Raw genomic sequence first — 18439 nt, forward strand, 5'->3', positions numbered from 1 at the left:
TTCATGTCTTCAGGGAGGTGGTAGAAGGAGCCTCACAGGAGGGCTCCCCAGCCACTGGGAGACAGAGCAGGGACTGAAACTCAGCCTGTGGGTGCTCAGCCCACCAACTCAGACACGGTTTGATTCACTGTTTCTAAGAAGACTTAACATTCCTTATTCTTGTCCTGTTGTTCTTTTCCAATGGCTTCTCTTCCTTTAAAATCAAATATAATGAACACACCCCAAATTAAAACTCCGAGTAGCTATCTGCTTCTCCAGGGCCCCTCCATGACATGCTCCTCCCGGCTGTCCCGGCCCAGAGTTCCTCTAGCACCTTAGTGCAGCCCCAGGGGCAGGGTAAATTCTCCTCTTGCCTCAAGCCTGCAACCCCACCAGGGACACCCCCAGCCCTGAGACCTCCCCAGGGACAGCCCCAAGCACAGAGCTTGCCAAGTGGTAGGAGTAGGCCACAGGCAGCTCTTTACACTGCCCCCAGGTGTCCTCTGCCCCCAATGGTCTCCAACTCACCATGATCCAGAGGGGGGAAGGCACCTGGGACAGGATGTGAGTATTGTCAGAGGTGACAGATGGGACCCCAGCGCACCACAGCAGGGAGAAGAGCCACGGCGCGTTGACAGTGTAGAGGTTCACACTCAGGTTCCAGGATGCATACTCCCTGGACAGGGGCAGAGGCTGGTTGGTCCTGGGCACTGGTTGCTTCTCATTGTGGGAAACCTGTAAAGTCCGCCCCCTTCACAGCCTCATGCCACCAACTTTCCCTGGAGGAAGGACTGTCCACACCAGAGGCCAACCCAGCTCTGCTGGCTGCTCACATATGCAGAATTCTCTGTGTGCCCTGCCCTCTGTCCAGCAGTGAGAGGAGTGTCAAGACCAGGAAGACTCAGTCCCACCCCTGAGCCAGGTGGGGCAAGCACCTGAGCTCCTGGCCGGACACCTGAGTGTAGCGCAAGTTCAGCCGCTGTATGTGGCCTCTCCGCAGACTGGCGACAGCCTCCTTAGAGCCTGACGTTTGCTGGAACCCAGGAGCCACCTTCCGCACGAGGGGCCTTTGCCTGTTAGGCAGCCACATGACCTGCAGGCAGGACAGGGGTTTGCAGAATAAATAGGGTTAAGAGAAGTGGGCCCAGCCCACACCAAACGGTGACCACATAGGTATAATGGTTATCAGGGGACAGTTGATCCCAGTTACGGCTGTAAGCCCTCTGGCAACAACTCAGCTTCCTCTGGATCACCACCATGTCAAGGTGGACAACCCAAACACATCACTCTGCACGAGGTCACCAGTTTCAAACATGCTGTGACAAATTGGTGTTAGTTCCTCTGGTCCCAAATATTGCATCACAGTGACATGGGCAGTCCTTCACTGAAGTCACTGGGGAACCTGGACCCATCCCTGCCCACTGAACATCTGAAAGGACCTCTGATTCCCCTCTTCTCCCCATGATGACCCACCCTGTCAAGGAGGCAAGGGGCATGCAAGTCCCATTTTGCAAAGGTGAAAGTTGAAGTCCAGAGGTGACAGGTGAGTTCAGATTGGAGCAGGGCTGGCTGGGGTGGCTCCTGGGCCTCACCTGGTGCTGCGGGAAGCCAGAACGCAGCAGGGCCTCCAGTGTGACGTTGAGGAAGCTGCTGCGGTAGGGGTGCTCCCGGGGCGGGTCGCGGAGGTTGAGGAGCAGTGTGGTGTTGCCCTTGGCCAGTTCCAGCAGCTCCTCCAGGCTGCAGATGGACTGGTTCTGGGCCTCCCTGAGGTCGGAGGGTGACAGGGAGCTGGCGGTCCAGAAGGGGTCAGTCTGGCAGAGACACACATGGTTCTGTCACCTACCATTTCAGGCCTCCACATGATTTCCTAGCAACCAAGCATGGAGAGCCCTGGGCTGCCAGAGTCTGCTGGGTGTCAGGTGATGTGAGGGCTATGGCCTTTCAGAGCCCGCAACCCTTACCTTCTACCTAACTCTGCTTCTAGAGGGAATGGTTTTCCTAGAGCACCTCCCACCCCCAGTACATTTCTCCTTCAGCCTTTTCAGACTGCCCCCCCCCACCCAGGATGTCACAGAGTTAACAGTTCTGCTGTCAGCACCCCTATCAGCCTTCCCAGTGAGGGAGGCAGATCCAGATCAAGCAGTGACAACTATGAGGTCTGGCCACAGCAGAACTCAGGGGAGGCCACTAACCAGCTGGCCTGGTGACCTGAGTTGATGGCTACCCATCTCTCACTGCTTGGGATCCCTGCCCATGTTTCCCATGCCTAGGGTTGTGGTCAGACCTTCAGGAACCACTGCCCTGCGTTGAGCCTCTGCAGGACGGTCCAGTTGAACATGGAGGCAGGCCTGCGGGCAAGCTCCGGAAATGCCTGCTCCACGTTGGTGGTGCGCCGCAGGGTGGCGTCGTGCATGAGGAAGGGCACACCATCCAGGCTGTGGGGAGGGGGCACCGAGTTACTGCCCACCCGGGGCTCTCACCTGCCATCAAATATCAGCCCCTCACACACTGCTCCCCAACCACCACAGGGCCCCAGCTGGCTCTGCCCCTTTCTGGGCCACAGCCTCCCTACCTGCACAGAGGACTGGTGGGTGACCCTCCATCTGTGTGAGGGTCAGGTGGGGTGAGAACTGCCAGGGATGGAGGGTAGGAAAAGGCTGGGCCTATTCTCTTAGCATCCTTGAAGGTAGGTGCTGTCATTTGATAATGGAGAAGCTGAGACTAGGAGAGGAAAGTACCTAGTTCAAGGTCGACAGCCAGCAGTGGTAGAACATGACTTGGGACCAAGTCCATGTGATGCCATAATGAGGACAGTGCAAATGTAGGCCTCTTTTAGAAATCCCACCTCTACCACCATCTTATCTACCCCACCAGGGCGGCCAAGAGCTAATCCAGTGCCTTGGTGAAATAATAAAAGGCTCCTGTGCCCTACCCTGCTCCTCAAGGGTTTCACCACCACATGCTAGAAAGGGGTGAAGAACGCACAATTTCGCAATGTCCACTATGGGAACAGTGTCCTTATTTAGTGTACCACCTGTATAACTATATACGGCAGCCCTGCCCATCTCCTGCTCTCAGGGGTGACCTCTATTATAAGATCAGTGTGAATTCTTCCTCCCATTTATACTGATACATATTTCAATATCTATAACTAAAAAATGTACATATCACCTCTGTGTGGTCTCTTAAAACATAACCATATTGCCCTGCACCCGGCTCACTTCACTTATCTGGGTGTTTGAGCTTTACCATGAAGACACAACTGGGAGCTGGCTGCTCTTCAAATGCATCTGTGGCTCCAGTTCCTTATCCTCCATGCTGCCTGACCAGGACAATCTACTTTTTTTCTCTATTGTGCCCTGGAGTTTGACCCATTGGCATCAAGGGTGTCTCCTTGCTGCAGATGATCCAAGGCTCAACACTCCCATCTCCAAGGCTCTGGGGCTGGAGGCTCCCCCAGTAGAGACCCAGATGCAGATGCCTGGGGAAGGGGAGAGGTGCCCTCCTCCCTTCCTGACACCTACCTGACAGTGACATCAGCCTGGACCCCATACAGCTTCTGCTCTAGTGCCTTCCGGAAGGACATCAGCGTATGTTCTGGGGCCAGCTGGGGAGGAAGGCACGGTGAGGGGAAAGCCAGGATTCAAAAGATGTCCCCCTCCCCAGCTAAAGAAAAGCCTATGTTGGGAGGCTGGAGAAGGCTTTGTTCTAATTTTGTCTCCTCCCTGAAGCAGCTGTGTGATCCTGGGTGCCCACTCAGCTTCTCTAAAGTTTTTCCTCCTCTGTTTAGTCGTGTCTACCTTGCAGGTTTTGGGGGAAGGGGCAGACATCATAGTTAGTGTGGATGTATATAAATGCCCATCAAATAGCTAGCACCTAATAAATCATAGCGTCATCATGATATTATCCTTGCAGTGTCCCAGAAATCTTTTCCACAGTCTGCGGACTCTTTGGCAGCCTCGAGCAAGGGCAGAATGCCATGTTACCTCTTGGTTATACCCTGAGCTCAGTCTAGATGAAGATTTGGAGGGAGAGGAAGGGGCTGAGATGGCAGTTTCATTGGAGTGATGAATTTCCATGTATAGAAATAATATCATAATGCCCTCTTCCTCCCTGGGTTGCTACATGAATTAAAAGCCCCTAGCACGTTGCCTGATTGAGAGAAGGCGCTTAAATAGCAACTGTATGGTAAATGAATCAGAAGACCCAAGTTCTGGCCTTGACTCTGCATTAACTAGCTTTACAACCTTGAGTGCATTTCTCCCTCCTGTGGAGCTGTTTCCCCAGTGGCCTCTTGGAGATGTGTGCTCACTGTTCTCTGAGGGTCCTTAGGCTGGGAGAGTGGGGGTTCTAAGTCTCCCTCCCTGGTTTCATGTGGTCTGAGGACACTGTCCTACCCCTGGCTGCCACTGGGAGTCAGCATCAAACCAGGGATTAGTCTAAGACCAGGTGCAAGCGGTGTGGGCAGAGGGAGGGAGGGAGGGAGGAGCCCTGACCTCAAGAGACACAGGGAGAGGATTCCTGAGGCTGATCTCATTCCCACCTTCTGTCCCTCTGGCCATGCTCTGCCCCCCTCCACACTCCCCTCTTCTAAAAGGCAGCCTGGAACCAGGGAGCCAGGGAATGGCAAGGAAAGGCTTTGGAGCTGACCAAGAAGGAGAAATACCATCTCTAGTGGCAGTCAGAACCTCACAGATAATCAACCACCTGAGGACCCATGGACAGATCCACATGGTGGAGACCAGATACACATGTATTTACAGGGATATAGAGGGGATCTTGGCTGAACACCACTAAAAGGCGATCTTGTAGAGATAAAGAGCAGAATAGGGGTTACTAGAGGCTGGGGGCAGGGAGGGGAGAGTTTAACAGGTATAAGATTAAAGTTAGACAGGAGGAGCCAGTGTGGAGCTCCATAGCACGTAGGGTGACTACAGTAAACGAGAATTGCTGTGCATTTCAGGCCAGAAGAGAGGATTCCTAATGTTCCCAAAACAATGAAATGCTAAATATTTGAGGTGACAGATATGCTAATTACCCTGATTTGATCACTAGCATTGTATACATGTATGGAAATAAGACAGTGTCTCAAAAATATGTGTAATTCTTGTATATTAATTAAAATTAATTAGTTGATTTGTTATAAAATAAATACCACAAGGATGAAATCAGTCAGATGTACAATGTGGAAAATTTTACAGGACAAATTAGAATAAATGGCGTAAGGGAAAAAAGGGATGGCTACAATTATGGGATGGTTACTATTACAGACTAAAAGATACTCAGAAGTCAGTGTGGACATCATTTGGGTCCTGATTTTTTTGCTGGTGGGGGGATTGAATTAAGGGGTATTCCACCCCTGAGAGCACTGAGAGACATCCTTAACTGTTTTTAATTTTTTTTTAAATTTTGAGACTGGGTCTCACTACATTGCCCGGGGGTGACCTTGAATTTGTGATCTTCCTGCCTCAGCTTCCCAATTATAGGCATGTGCCACTGTGCCTGGTAGTCCTGAATTCTATTTTATTGATTGATTGATTTTTGGTACTAGGGATTGAACCCGGGAGCCCTTAACATTGAGCCACATTCCCAGCCTTTTTTTTTTTTTTTTAATGAGACAGGGCTTTGCTAAGTTGCTTAGGGCCTCACTTAGTTGATGAGCCTGGCCTTGAACTTGCGATTCTTCTGCCTCAGTTTCCAGAGCCTCTGGGATTACAGGCATGCACCACTATGCCCAGCCTCAATTTTAGTAACCGAACTATAGATACTTTTTGAGATAACAAAAGAAAATTGATTGGATCTTAGCGATTAAGGAATCACTGCTAATTTGGTTGGGTATAATAACAGCACTGTGTTTATATTTTCTAAAAGTTCTTATGGATTAGAGATACATCCTGAAGTAAGAAATGACACCATGTCTAGAATTCTCTTTACTACATCAGAACAAAAATGTATGGGGACCAATGAGGCATGAGAGGCAAAATGTCGCTAACTGCTGAAGGTGGTGTGGGATTCCTAATGTGGTTCTTCATTACCTGATACATTCTACTGTTCTTTCCATTTCTGTGTGTTTGGAAATTTTTCTACTAAAGAAAACAACTACCAGACATGGTGGTGCATGCCTATAATCCCTGCTACTCAAGTGGGCAAGGCAGGAGGATCACGAGTTCAAGGCCAGCCTTAGCAAACTGTCCCAAAATAAAAAAATAAAAAGGGTTGGGGGTGTAGCTTTGTGGTATAGCTCCCCTGGATTTCTCCCAGGAGAAAAGAAAAAAGAAAGGAAAAATGAAAACAATCCTTTCTGGGTTGTTGCCTCGCCCCTCCTGCTCTAGCACACTGTTCTTTTCCCCTGGCCTCCAGAGCAAGTGAGATGGGTCACCCACCCCTGTGATAGGGCCTGTCTGCCTGGCAAGGACATGCTTCTAACTTCTCCTCACAAGAGCCAGCAACATGGGCATCTCTAAATCAGACTCTGAGGGGATGGGTGACTTCCCCTCCCCTTACCCCCAAACTTCACAGGCAGCATGTGGCTTGGTGGGAGAGTACCAGGGTCCAAATCAGAGACATAGTCCTCTGTGGGTTTTTTTTAATTAATTTTTAAATTTTATTTTTTAACTACTGGTGATTGAACCCAGGGATGCTTTAATACTACCACCAGCCAATTTTTATTATGAGACAGCGTCTCACTAAATTGCCCGAGCTGGCCTTGAACATGTGATCCTCTTGCCTCAGCCTCCCAAGTAGCAGGGATTACAGATGTGGGTCATCACTCCTGGCTGAGTATTATCTAGAAAATAATACCCATCTCATACAGTAGGAGAGGACTTTCAGGAGAATTCTCAGCTCCATCAGGCATTTGTTTTTGGTTTTTGTAGTGCTGGGGATCAAACCCAGGGTCTCTCGTGCATACTAGGCAAGTGCTCTACCACTGACCCACATCCTCAGCCCATACACACATGCATTTAAAACAAGTACTTGGTGAGGCCCCTTTGCTGACATCCAATGGCACAGTGGAACTCCCGAAAGACACCATGCTCTCAGGAAGCCCCCACACGCCCCCTGCAGGTGGGGGCTGGTAGTGCCTCAGTTGAGAAGCATAGGCTCAAGTCTTCCATGGGTGAGGAGACCCTGGTCAAAGGGGGGCCTGCCCGAGGTAACAATAATGCTTCTTACTTTCTGTGTGTCTGTCTTGGCACTGCACTCATACTAACAGCTGCCCTCTAACCCTAAGGCAGACATGCTCACTACTCCCATGGCACAGGATGAAGGGACCAGAACAGAAAAGATGGAAACCCCAGGTTCCCACAGCTGGCCAGGGCTCTCAACCTCAGTACTCCTGCAGGAGTGCAGGGCACCTAAGTGGCAAAACAGGCTGACTTGGATTTTATCCTCTCTTTCCAATTCAGTCTGCTTCAACTACCTTCCCTTCCATGGTGGGCCCTCAGCTGCATCTCAGCTCTGCTGCCCGCAGCCTGGGAGGTTCTCCTGTTGCTTGGTTGCAGCCCCAGGTCCCTCACCCAGCAGCTTTTCTGTGCCTTTCTAAGAGTTGGCAGTGCCAGGCTTAGGCCTAAAACCCTCCTGCATCTCTGAATAAAGTGAAATCATTTTAGCCAGATGCCTTCAGGGCTCTTCAGGTTCTGGCCCATGCAGGCTCTCCTGGTCTTTGCCACAGCCTTCCCCTACACTTCCCCCAAAGAGCTAAGCATTATTACTGTTATTAGGTTGCATAAATCATATCCACTTCCCAACTAGGTCCTCCCCTGGAATGGCAGCTGCATCCCCCGACCTCAGTCTGTTAGTGTCCTCAGATGGCACTCACCATTGGAGCCCCGCGGTGGCCAATGAGGGCAGGCTTGGGGCCCAGGTCCTTTTTCTCCATGATGCAGGGAGAGGAGATGGTAAGAGGAGTCAGGTAGAGGGCAAAGACCACAGCGAAGAAGGTACAGAGAATGGTCACCTGGGAAGCTACAGACACAGGCCATGAGTACCTCTTCATGGCTGGGAGCACCTCCTGCCACAAGGAGCCCTGGGCAGCCAGGGGTGGATGTAGGAGTCTGGTGTTCTGAGAGGCAGAGCCCATTCCTGCTGAGAAGGTGGACCCTGCCTCCAAGTCACACATACACACAAACGTACATTCACTCACACACACACTCGAGGAGGAATACAGTTCAAGGATGACAGAGCTGCACCCCTTGGTGGAGTCTATAAGCCTCTGAACCAGACCCCCCTTTGATCACAAGCTCCTCTCCAGCTCAGGCTACACAGGTGAGGTCCAGTGGGGGAAGCCCACATGGGCCCACATGGGAGGTGGTACTCACAGGACCGCTCTGCACGGGCGAACTGTCCAGCCACGATCCAGGAGAGTGCAGTGATGGCAGCCAGGGCCCCCATGTGCAGAAATGGCGCTGTGCCCTGTGTGTGGGAAGAGATAGGAGGATCCTGGGACCCTCAGACGTGCCCAAGCCCCCGAGTTTCTAGTAACTGATAGCCCATCTTTAATCCATGAGGTAGGCAATCCTGTCTGTTTGCCTGCTGAGGACACCAGGAATCCAGAGACCCTGGTTTATAGTGTCCTACCCACCTCTGACCTGCTGTGTGACCCTAAGCAAGTTTGCAACAACTTTGGGCCATGGTATGGAGAAACAGGAGACAAAAAGACACTGCCTATTGCAAGTGTCCTGGTGGAGCACCCCCTTCAGCCCCCTTACCTGTAGGGAGATCAGCAGCACCTCCCATTCGTCCTCCCACAGCTGGGCCACTGCCGACATGGCGACAACCGTGGAGGCCAGGATAACCACCAGCCCAATCTGGAAGGGGGAAGGACCAGTCAGAGTGTCAGAGCAGGTGGTGGGCCCCAGGATGCCTGAGAGCAAGGGTGGAGGGAGGACCCAAGATGCGTGGGAAGAGATGGAGAAAGCAGGGGAGGTGGAAGAAGCAAGATAGAAGGAAGACGGAAAGAGATGCCATGAGCTGAGGGACAGTCAGGGAAGGCAGAGAGAGAGGACAGCCAGATACAGCGCAGAAAGGGACAGGCAGAACCTGCAAGGAAGGGACAGTCAGAAAGAGGGAGGGTGGAGAAAAGGCACAAGGAGGCTGGAAAGCCCTCGGCCAGCGGGGCCTCCCTGGGCAACTGGCCTTCTAGTCCTCCCAGCAATCTCAGAGGGAAGATGGCATCCAGGGCAGATGAGATGAGGAAACTGTCCAGGCCACAGGGACAGGGCCTGGTGTGCAGCCTAGACCCACGCATGGGTCTGGGCTCACAGTGGCACTTCTGGCAGAGCAAGCGCCGGCTCCATCACCAAGGCGCACCAGCCCCGGCCTCCCAGCTCCATCAGCTTCCAATGTGTTAGGGGGCTGCCCTCGGCAGATTCTGCAGAAAGTGAGGAGCACAGCTCTGATAGAGGACAAGGACAATTTCAGGGGACAGAGATCTTTGAGGATAGATGGCATCTGAAGCCCCCAAACTAAGTGCACCTAAGCTCAGGTTTTCTGCTTCTCAGCCCCCAGTGCTACTCTCCATTGAGCCCTGGACTTGCCCCCCCCCCCCCCGCCAGGCCTGCTCTGCAGCCCAGCCACACCTCCATGGTGGCCTCCTGCTGCCCCACGCTCCAAAGTCCACCGGGGGCCCCTGCACGCTGCCCTCTGATGTGTCACTCATGGCCCACACCCATGGCCCACATCCTGCCTGGCCTCCCTGCCTCCCTCGAGTCCTTTTCTCCCTCAGCAATGTCCTCATGCCTTTCTCCTCCCCAGGCCTTTTGTCCTGGCAGCAGCACCCTGAGAGCCTCAGCGACTGAGCAAGGGCTGAGTGGACTTCTAGACCTGAGGGCAGAGACAGCAGCCTGTCTTATCTTTGCTCCCTGCCAGGCAGGGAAGATGAATTCTTGCCTGGGATTAACTTTTCCTTTGGAGACTTGTCATTTCAGCCCATTGACCTGGAAAAATATGTCCTCCCCTAAGAAACAGTAACAAGTCAAACAGGTAAGGGCCTTTATGGGTTGTAACATGCTGCCTCTGGGACAAGGGAAGACGGCGTGCCTGGGTCTGCCTGCGGCACTTCAGGGCATCCTCCACTGTATTCTGATAAGGTGAGGCCTTGTCATCTGCATTTCACACAGGGGAGTGGGCTCTGTTCAGGGTCTCACAGCTTCAAAGTCGGATCTAGATGCAAACTCCTCTGCCTGTGCTCTTTCTCCAAGGTCAGGCTGCTGCCAGAAGGGCTGAGAGTTGAGAGCAGGGATCGGGGAGCTCCTAATCATCCTGAGGAGCCCCTCCCTCCACACCCAGGCTGCCGGCTCCAGGCACGTATCTGCCCCCTTGTGGCTTTGGAGAGAGCTGGCATCCCGGGAGGGTCCTTTCTGAGAGCATCTTATTACAATATGCAACTGTTGGCAGAAATACAGGCAATAAAACTGATTCCTCATAATCCTAATACAATTAAAAATTTGATCACCTCTGGGTTTTACAGTTGCTGCAGTGGCAACCATCAAGTTCAGCTGCACTGCTGAATATTCAGCGTGGGTCTTCCTCTCCCTGACGTGTCCTTAAGCCAAGGCTATAGCACCAACTCACAACAATGTGATCCCCGTGCCTTAAAGCTGGCTAGGAGGGATGACTCCCTGCCAGCGGCCTAGAGACAGACTGAGAGAGTGGTCCTGGATTTCTGTCCTGCTGAGGCTACAGTTTGTGATGGTGATGGGGGTGGAGGCTGCATCAGTGCCCTCATTCATTCCACAAGTGTTGCCTGGGTGCTGGGACCCAGCCCTGCAGAGGAGCAATGGATTGGCCTCTGGAGGGGGGGCGGGGGAGGCTGACCTCTGGGTTCTGGGGTGCCAATGGCAAACAGCTGGCTCAAGGTGAAGAGCCACACCCAAGTCACACTCCTGGGTCAAATCCTGGTTTCTCTGCTCTTCAGATATCTTGCCTAAGTTGAAACATGTGGACAACGAGTGCCTACCTGGAGGGGTTTGGGGAAGATAAATGAGGGAATGCTAGTGCCAAAAGAAAATGCTTAGATGTTAGTAGGAAGGAGCATTTTAAGTGACAGCAACTGAATGGGGTGATTGTGAGGAGGGAATGAAATTCTGTGTGGAAAGTACCTGATGCATATATTAAGTGCCTAATTTTATGTGCCAATGGTTAGTGCTGTTATGATAAACACAGTGCCTAGCATAAGGAGGTTCTTAATAATTGTTCCTTCCTTAAACCACAGCTGGAGGGACAGAGGCGGGACCAGGTAGAACTGTGGAGCCTGGGCCAGCTACTGGAGAAAATCCTGAATCCACAGGGAGTGCTGATGGCGTGGATGGAGGGGTCAGCAAGCAGAGGCCCTGATTGGGTCTGGGCTGTGGGCAGACACACCAACCCAGCTTGGCCTCACCTGCCGTGGGGTCGTACAGTACCCAGTGTTACTCTATGGGCCTCAGGTTGGGTCACTGACAGACCCGTCCTCTGTAGGCTGTGGCTGGATCCCTGTGGCAGGAGAGGAGACACGCGGGAGCAGTGCATGACCTCCATGGTGTCTGCAAGATGGGATGGCTGGGGAAGGAGGAGCTGCCATCAGCACCTCACAGAGATAGCATCCCAAGGAAAGGGCCCCCTGTTTACTGCCAAGACCCCAAGAACACTTCAACTTTCCCTGTACCTCCTGGGCCCCTGGGAGGAGTTCTGGGAAACAGGAACTCTGGGCAGACTTAGGAGGAGGAGGAAGGTCTCCAAGGGACCCCTGATCTACTCACAGCACCAGGCATTGAGTAGATGGCTCCCTCCCCACCCAGTCCTGAGCAACTCTGTCCTTCCTCAGGACTCAGGGGAAGGCCAGATTTGAAATATAGGTCATGATTAAAACATACCAGGGCTGGGGGTGTAGTTCAGTGGCAGATGCCTAGCATGTACAAGGCCCCGGGGCTCAATTCCCAGTATTGCAAAAACAAGAACAAAACAAAACAATGCCATAAAACTGTAGTCTTCAAAACAACATGATAATAAGTAAAAAGTTCAAAAATAGACCAGAATACATTAAAATATATAGTATATGATCAAAGTGGCATCTAAGATTAGAGGGGAAAGGCAGGCTTACTCAGAGAAGACAGCTGGGAACATTGGGAAGTCATCTAAAAAGAACTAAGTAAGATCACACCATGCCCCAAAATAACTTCCAAAAAGATAAAAAAAAAAAAAAAATTAAATGTTAAAAAAAGTGAAAACATAATTACCAAGTGATACCACAGAGAAATTTTATATAATCTTGGAGTGAGAAAGATCTAAGTCTGACACAAAACCCAGGAGCCATAAAAAGAGATGACAGATCCAAGTATTTAGGGATTAAAAAAAAAATCCCAATGGCACAAATACAATGAACATAGCCTAAAGATAAATGATAAACTGGGAAAAATTATCTGCAGCCAAAGGGTAATTATGCAAATCTATAAAGAACTCCTGCAAATTAATAAGTAAAAAGCAAATCCCATAGCAAAAAGGGCAAAAGACATGAAGAAACAGAGGATAGAGAAAACGCATATGTCTTGAGCTCGTGAAAAATGCTGACTCTAATTCATCATAAGGGAAATGCAAATTAAAGTCTAGTTAGACCATTTTTCACTAATCGGATCAGCATAGGTCAAGAAATAAGCTAACATCTGTGGGTTAGGGGTGTTTTTGCAGGCCTGGCCATACATTGCCAAGAAAGCATGAATTAAGGGCACTTGACAAGCAGGCCATTTGGCAAGATCGAGATTATGAAAGTAGACATTCTTTACCCAGAAATTCCTCTCCCCAGTCACTGCCACACTGCCTGGGCTGTGGACTGAAAGCAACCGGGATAGCGACTGGGGCCATCCACAGGGGCCTGGCTTGGATACCTAGGGAACTAGGGAATGCCCAGAGCAGGGAGCAGGAGCAAGGAATGGCACCAACAGTCGACTCCTAATGTCCCTACAAGGAGTGCCAAGCATATTGTTAAGGGGCAGGGCAGAGGGTGTTGTGTTTAAAGACAAAGAAAGATGAAATGCATATTTATATTTGTGCTTAAAATATCTCTGGAAAGAGGGTAAAGAAACTTTCATTGTACACTTTTTTGTACTGTGAGTTTTGAACCACATCAATGTATTATGTGGTCAAAAGTGAATTAAGGCTGGGGTTGTGGCTCAGAGGTAGAGCACTTGCCTAGCATGTGTGAGGCGCTGGATTTGATTCCCCGCACCACATATAAATAAATGAATAAAATAAAGGTCTGTCAACATCTTAAGAAAAAAATTTTAAATGAATTAAAACAAAACAAAAACAATCAAAAGGAATAGAGTTTCCTGAGAATACAATGATAGAATCATGAAAATAGAATAATACATACATAAAACTTCCAGCACCTGCTCAAAAGCCCTGAGCCCTGGGAACTCCCTCCCCTGGGGGAGGCAGTCCCTGGAGGGTTCTCCTCATGCCAAGATTCCACTGGAGAGGGTGGAGGGGCAGAGGGGAGAGGAAGGAGTGCCTGTCTCCTAGGGTGGGTACCAGTGCAGAGGTAGCATTGATCTGCTATCTCCAGCTGGCTCAGTGGCTCTATAGGCCTCTCCACTAGGATCAAGCAGACGTGACCTGTCCTGCTGAGAGGAAGGCATGGCCCCAGGAGGTGACCACAGCATGTGCCAGCCCCAACCAGGGTGCCAGCTGGTGCAGTTCTTTCAAGCGTCAGTTTTGTAGCCAGGAGAAGAAAGTGCCTCACAGAGGGGACTGCGGAAGCTCAGAGGAGAGCTCCTGATAGTCATCGTCCTCAGAAATGTGGGACAGGACCAGAGGTTGCTCACTGCTCTTAACCCCTGCAAGACTTCAGCTATACTCCAGGTATAGCTACTGACTCCAGTCACTGTCATTAACCAACCTCGACCCCCCTCCTGCCCACACATACTGCTTACAGGCCCAAGCTCACAGGCTCTCTTCCTCTTCCTGGTCTCCCTTCTAGCTGGAAGTGAGTTCTTTCACTTGGAGTCACTCTGGACCCATCTCATGGGCTCATGGTTGTTTTTGGACATTTCTGCCCCTTCCTAAATGGTGTGCCCACTGTGAACCAGACTCTGGGAAAAGAGATGACCTAGCCCTCCCTCTGTGGCCCAGGGACTCTGTCCTGATCAGGTTTGTACCACGCCTACATACCTACTCAGGCAGTGTGGGCTTCAGAAACCCATGGAATTGCACCAAGCATACATGCATAATGTGCTGGCTAATGTTCTGGGCTGTGTGAAGCCTGCCTGCTCTGTGTCCAGCCCCGAGTGGGTGCTGGGGCAGGGAGATGGTCAATGCCAGTTCTAGCCTGCAAGGAGCACCAGACCTGCAGGGAGCACCAAGGACTGGGTTGGGGTGGGCAAGCCAGATGGAAATTGACAACACGGATGTTCAGAAATGTAGCAGGGGAGATCATGGGACTGAGGAGCCCTAGGACAGAAGGCTGGGTGTGTAGGGACCAGTAACAAAGAAGGAGTCAAGCTACAGAGTGAGTACAGGGGTAAAAGCAGAGAAGAGGCAGGCTGGGAGGGCTGGAGGGCCAGAGATGTCTCAACAGCAGGAGCTGAGGGTGACCACCCCAGGTCCGGAGCAGGGCTGCATTGCTGCGTGGGTGGGAAAGGCGGGTAGTTTGGGTCATCCTGGGAGCCCTGGGAGTGATGGAAATGACATCGCCTGACCAGGGTTTTATAAAGAACTCACTGAAGGATGAAGAGGAGGTGACCTGAGACAGAGGCAGCAGGTGGGCTGGGTTGCCATATGAGCTGTGGAACCGTGCTGGATCAGCCTAAGGCAAGAGGGCTGGAACCCTGGACCTTCCACTTACAAACTGGGAGACATTGGGCAAGTCACTTAACCTCTCTGCTCCTCATTTATTCCAACTGGGAAATGGGATGTCAGTGCTACCTCCTAGGTCCCTGTGAGGGTTGCATGAGAGAATGAGGGCCAGGCTCCGAAAATTATGCCTGACCCACAGAAAGGGCTCCCTGTGAGCCAGGAGAGTGGTTACGAATGGGATCCAGGCAGGGATGGTGGGCCCATGCTTCTCCTCTGCTGCTGTGACCTCCAGCCTTCCCTCTCCTCCCATGGCCAAGCAGAGGCAGCCTTACCTTGTGCAACCAGTGCAGATTCATCTGCTGCCCCACGGCAATGTGACATAGTGCCAGCACCTGAGGAGAAGCCCACAGGGTGCCAGTTAGGCCTGGTGCATGACCTGGCCTGACCCAGGGCAGAGTCAGCAAACCCTTCCTACAGGCAATGGGAATGCCCAGCCTACCCCTGCCCAAGCCTGGCCTCCTTACAGATTATTCTAGGCCTCTAGGCTCCTCCTCTTGAATTTTTCCCTGAAGTAGCCACTGGGCCCTGATGCACTTGGCTTGCCCAACTTAATTCATCAAATATTTTGGGAGCCCCAGGTCCTAGGATTTGAAACAGATTTGAGTCCTCGTTCTAAGAACCTCCAAATCAGAATGGGGTTCAAATGAATCTCCATCAGTTGGATCCTGGGAGCAGGAATCCAAAGCAGAGTTCTTGGAAGAGGAAGTCTGCAGTGGACTGCAGGGTGGCACTCACTGGGCTGGGGCAGCGGAGGGAAGACATTCTAGGATAGGCAACTGAAAGATATTGGGAAAACAGATGACCTCTCTCCTTGGGGGACCCAGGCCTTTGAGGGACCCTGGGCAAAGCCAGCTTCCCCCTTTAAACCAAGGCAGGCCTAGAACCAACAAAGTAGTCCTGCCCACTAGAAACAGGGTCACCAGCCCCCTGAGACAGCCCTGTGTACCAGGAGGCCTGCAATGTAGGTGAAGGAAGCAGCTGTAGTCACGAGGATGGGCACAGACCAGTCACTCCAGTAGCCCATGCGGTTGTAGAGGTACCTGCCGGGAGAAGAAGGGGCAGGAGTTAGACCTCCACAGGGCCACTGCCTGGCTCAGGAACCAAGATGATCCTGGTTCTCACACAGGTGCAGCTGAGCGGACCAGGCGCTGGTTCAGCGACCAGGCCCTGCCCACCCCATAGTGGCACTCAGCATTTCCCTCGTCGTTAGAACATGACTAATGTTCTTTATCTTCTCAGTCCCCAGGTGTTCATCAAAGGGGACCAAAAAGCATAAGGAACAATTCCCCACCATTCTACTGTCCAGAAATAACTGTCACCAAGACTGCAGGATTTTCCTCCTGTAGGTCCCCCATACCTGCATATTTGAACAGCAAAGCTGGACCCCGTGCACACAGGAGCACTGTCAGCAGGAGGCTTTGGGCGAGGTGGACACGCTGGCTCCAGTTCCCACTCTGCCTCTTATGGGCTTGTAGGACCTTGAGGTGACAGGCTTCACTGCCATTGGTTGTGACATTCACCTCCGGTGTTAAAATGTGAAAATATGGGGCCTTGGAGCTGATAAAATGTAATCCCTGACTTCTCCAAGGCTTAGTCCCCTCATCTGCAGGATGGATAAGAGCAGCATGCCCTTCGGAGGATTTTGAGAGGATGAAGTGAGGTGAGGCACATGGTGAGCACTCAACAGACTCTTCTCAGCACAGCACTTACTGATGTCTGCAAAACTGCTGAGGAAATGTGATTTTTAAAAAGAGCCATGTGGTCCTCTATTGAATCCATGTGCCATATATAGCCAACTTCCTAGTTTCCAGTGATTCACCATTACAAATTAACACAAGAATGAAAAAATTGCGCATATCTTTTTGTATTTCTGGTTATGCCCTTGGGATAGATCCCTGTAAGAAGAATTATACAGTCAAGGGAATGAGCTTCTTCAAGCTCTCAACAGCTTAGCCGCTCTCTAGAACGATGGAACGCTCACGTCCTCATTGTACAAGTAGGAGAGCCGAGGCCCAAAGGAGGGTTGTTAGAGAACCAGGGCCAGCACTAGGCCAGTTCAGACTGCTGCCACCTTGGGCCTTGGGCGGGGGCTGGCAGGGAACACCAGGAGGACCCCATGGGACATCTGCTCTTCCTTGTTCCCTTCCCTGGCTTTTACTCTTGGAGTCCAGGGGAAGACCAACTTCCTGGAATCATGAGCACACTCATCATGCTGCACAGTTGGGGAAACTGAGGCAGTACTTCCCTTGGTAACTACTCCTGGAAGATGTTCTGGTCCCATGTGTCTCTTAAATGCCATCACTTTGGGCTGGGGTCTCTCTAGGATACCACGGTTCAGGTGGCCCTCACTGACTTCCTGGGTCTTGCTCACAACCTCTTACTACATGAATTAACCCCAAAGGCTCTTGAGACCATGAGGGCTGGGTCAGGATCTCCTGAACCTCGGTACCCAGCCTCCAAGACACTGAGGTGACAGGCAAAGGAGCTGCAGCTCCCAGGCACTCCTCAGTCCAGGCAGGCCTTTCCTTGCAGCCTCCTGAGTCTCCAGAGACAGGGACCTCTGAGTGGGTGGCTCTGTGGACAACATGATACAGTCAGTTAGGCTCAAGTCCTGTCCCAGATCCGTCTGCATCTCACTGTGTGACCTTGCAGAGGATTTTCAGTCTCTCTGGGTCTGTCTCCTCAGACTGTCCTCAAATATGCATTTTTGGCACTGAAAGGTCATGTGACCATGCATGAGTGCCATCCTTCTTTGGGCCTCAGTTTCCCCATCTGCTCTTGGTATACCCTATGATCTTCTAGTTCAGCAGAACTTTCCAGTGTCTGCCACTGGGGGCCAGTAGGAAATGTTCCCATTTTTCACAATAGTACTCATGCTTTGGATACCTGAGAAGATGAATAATTGATTTATGGAATTTAATAAAGACCAGAGGCCACCTCTGGGACTCAGCTGGGGCTCTGGCTCATCTTTCTGGGTTGCTGTGGAGGAGTGAGACCACAGCATGTCCTTTATTGTGCTCATTAATAACAGGGGCACAGGCTGGTACTGTGCAGAGGAAAGTGGACACCCAGACTCCACAGTCCATGAGCAAAGTCTCAAATCCTCAAAGAATCCTGGAAGCATGGTCCATCAGAAACCAAGTCCTAAGAACCCCACAGCGCCCACCACAGCACCTTCCAGCTGGAGACCTGGTCTCCCAGGAAGCAGCCCTCACTCTTAGGTGGCACCTTCCCATGCCCATCATCCCATCTTACCTCAGAACAACCCAGTGTCTTAGAGGGGAGTACTGAGAGGGAGGATGAGGAAGAGACAGGTACCCCTCCTGCACCCAGGTGCCTGGCTCACATAGCCCTGCTGTTGGACTTGGGGTGCCCACGAAGAAGGCTGAGCTGTCCCAGACCAGAGCAATTTCCAGCCATGCCCATGGCTGGCTTGGAGAGTTAGGAGGTCTTAGATTGGGGGCTCCTCCTCTGCTGAGACCTTAGTCTCTGGCCTTGGAGTTCTTGTCTAAAAAGGGGATGACCAGAGGCCCCAGCCCCAGGCTGACTGCTGCTCCCATCTTCTGCTTCTATTTTCCCAGGCACAGCATGGGGAAGAGTGTCCTGAATCTCCCAGTGCGTGCCTCAGCTG

General features: G+C 51.6%; 1 protein-coding gene across 6 annotated transcripts in view; it reads right to left on the minus strand.

The window, feature by feature from the left end:
- The window catches only part of GDPD5 (glycerophosphodiester phosphodiesterase domain containing 5), a 79294-nt gene that overhangs the window by 5868 nt on the left and 54987 nt on the right, over window positions 1-18439 (minus strand). For all 6 annotated transcript variants that reach the window (XR_013757788.1, XM_079104443.1, XM_079104444.1 and 3 more), the window contains exons 5-14: window positions 15755-15848; window positions 15081-15140; window positions 8688-8786; window positions 8298-8391; window positions 7799-7944; window positions 3504-3586; window positions 2264-2414; window positions 1572-1790; window positions 915-1072; window positions 508-655 (exon numbers count right to left, since the gene is read on the minus strand). Coding sequence is in view for 5 of the 6 variants with exons in the window: in XM_079104443.1 (XP_078960569.1) it covers window positions 508-655; window positions 915-1072; window positions 1572-1790; window positions 2264-2414; window positions 3504-3586; window positions 7799-7944; window positions 8298-8391; window positions 8688-8786; window positions 15081-15140; window positions 15755-15848 (1252 nt within the window). In the remaining variant the exon portion in view is untranslated. The remainder of the gene's footprint in view (window positions 1-507; window positions 656-914; window positions 1073-1571; window positions 1791-2263; window positions 2415-3503; window positions 3587-7798; window positions 7945-8297; window positions 8392-8687; window positions 8787-15080; window positions 15141-15754; window positions 15849-18439) is intronic.

Source organism: Sciurus vulgaris, assembly GCF_902686455.1.
Source record: "Sciurus vulgaris genome assembly, chromosome: 11".
Lineage (NCBI taxonomy): Eukaryota > Metazoa > Chordata > Mammalia > Rodentia > Sciuridae > Sciurus > Sciurus vulgaris.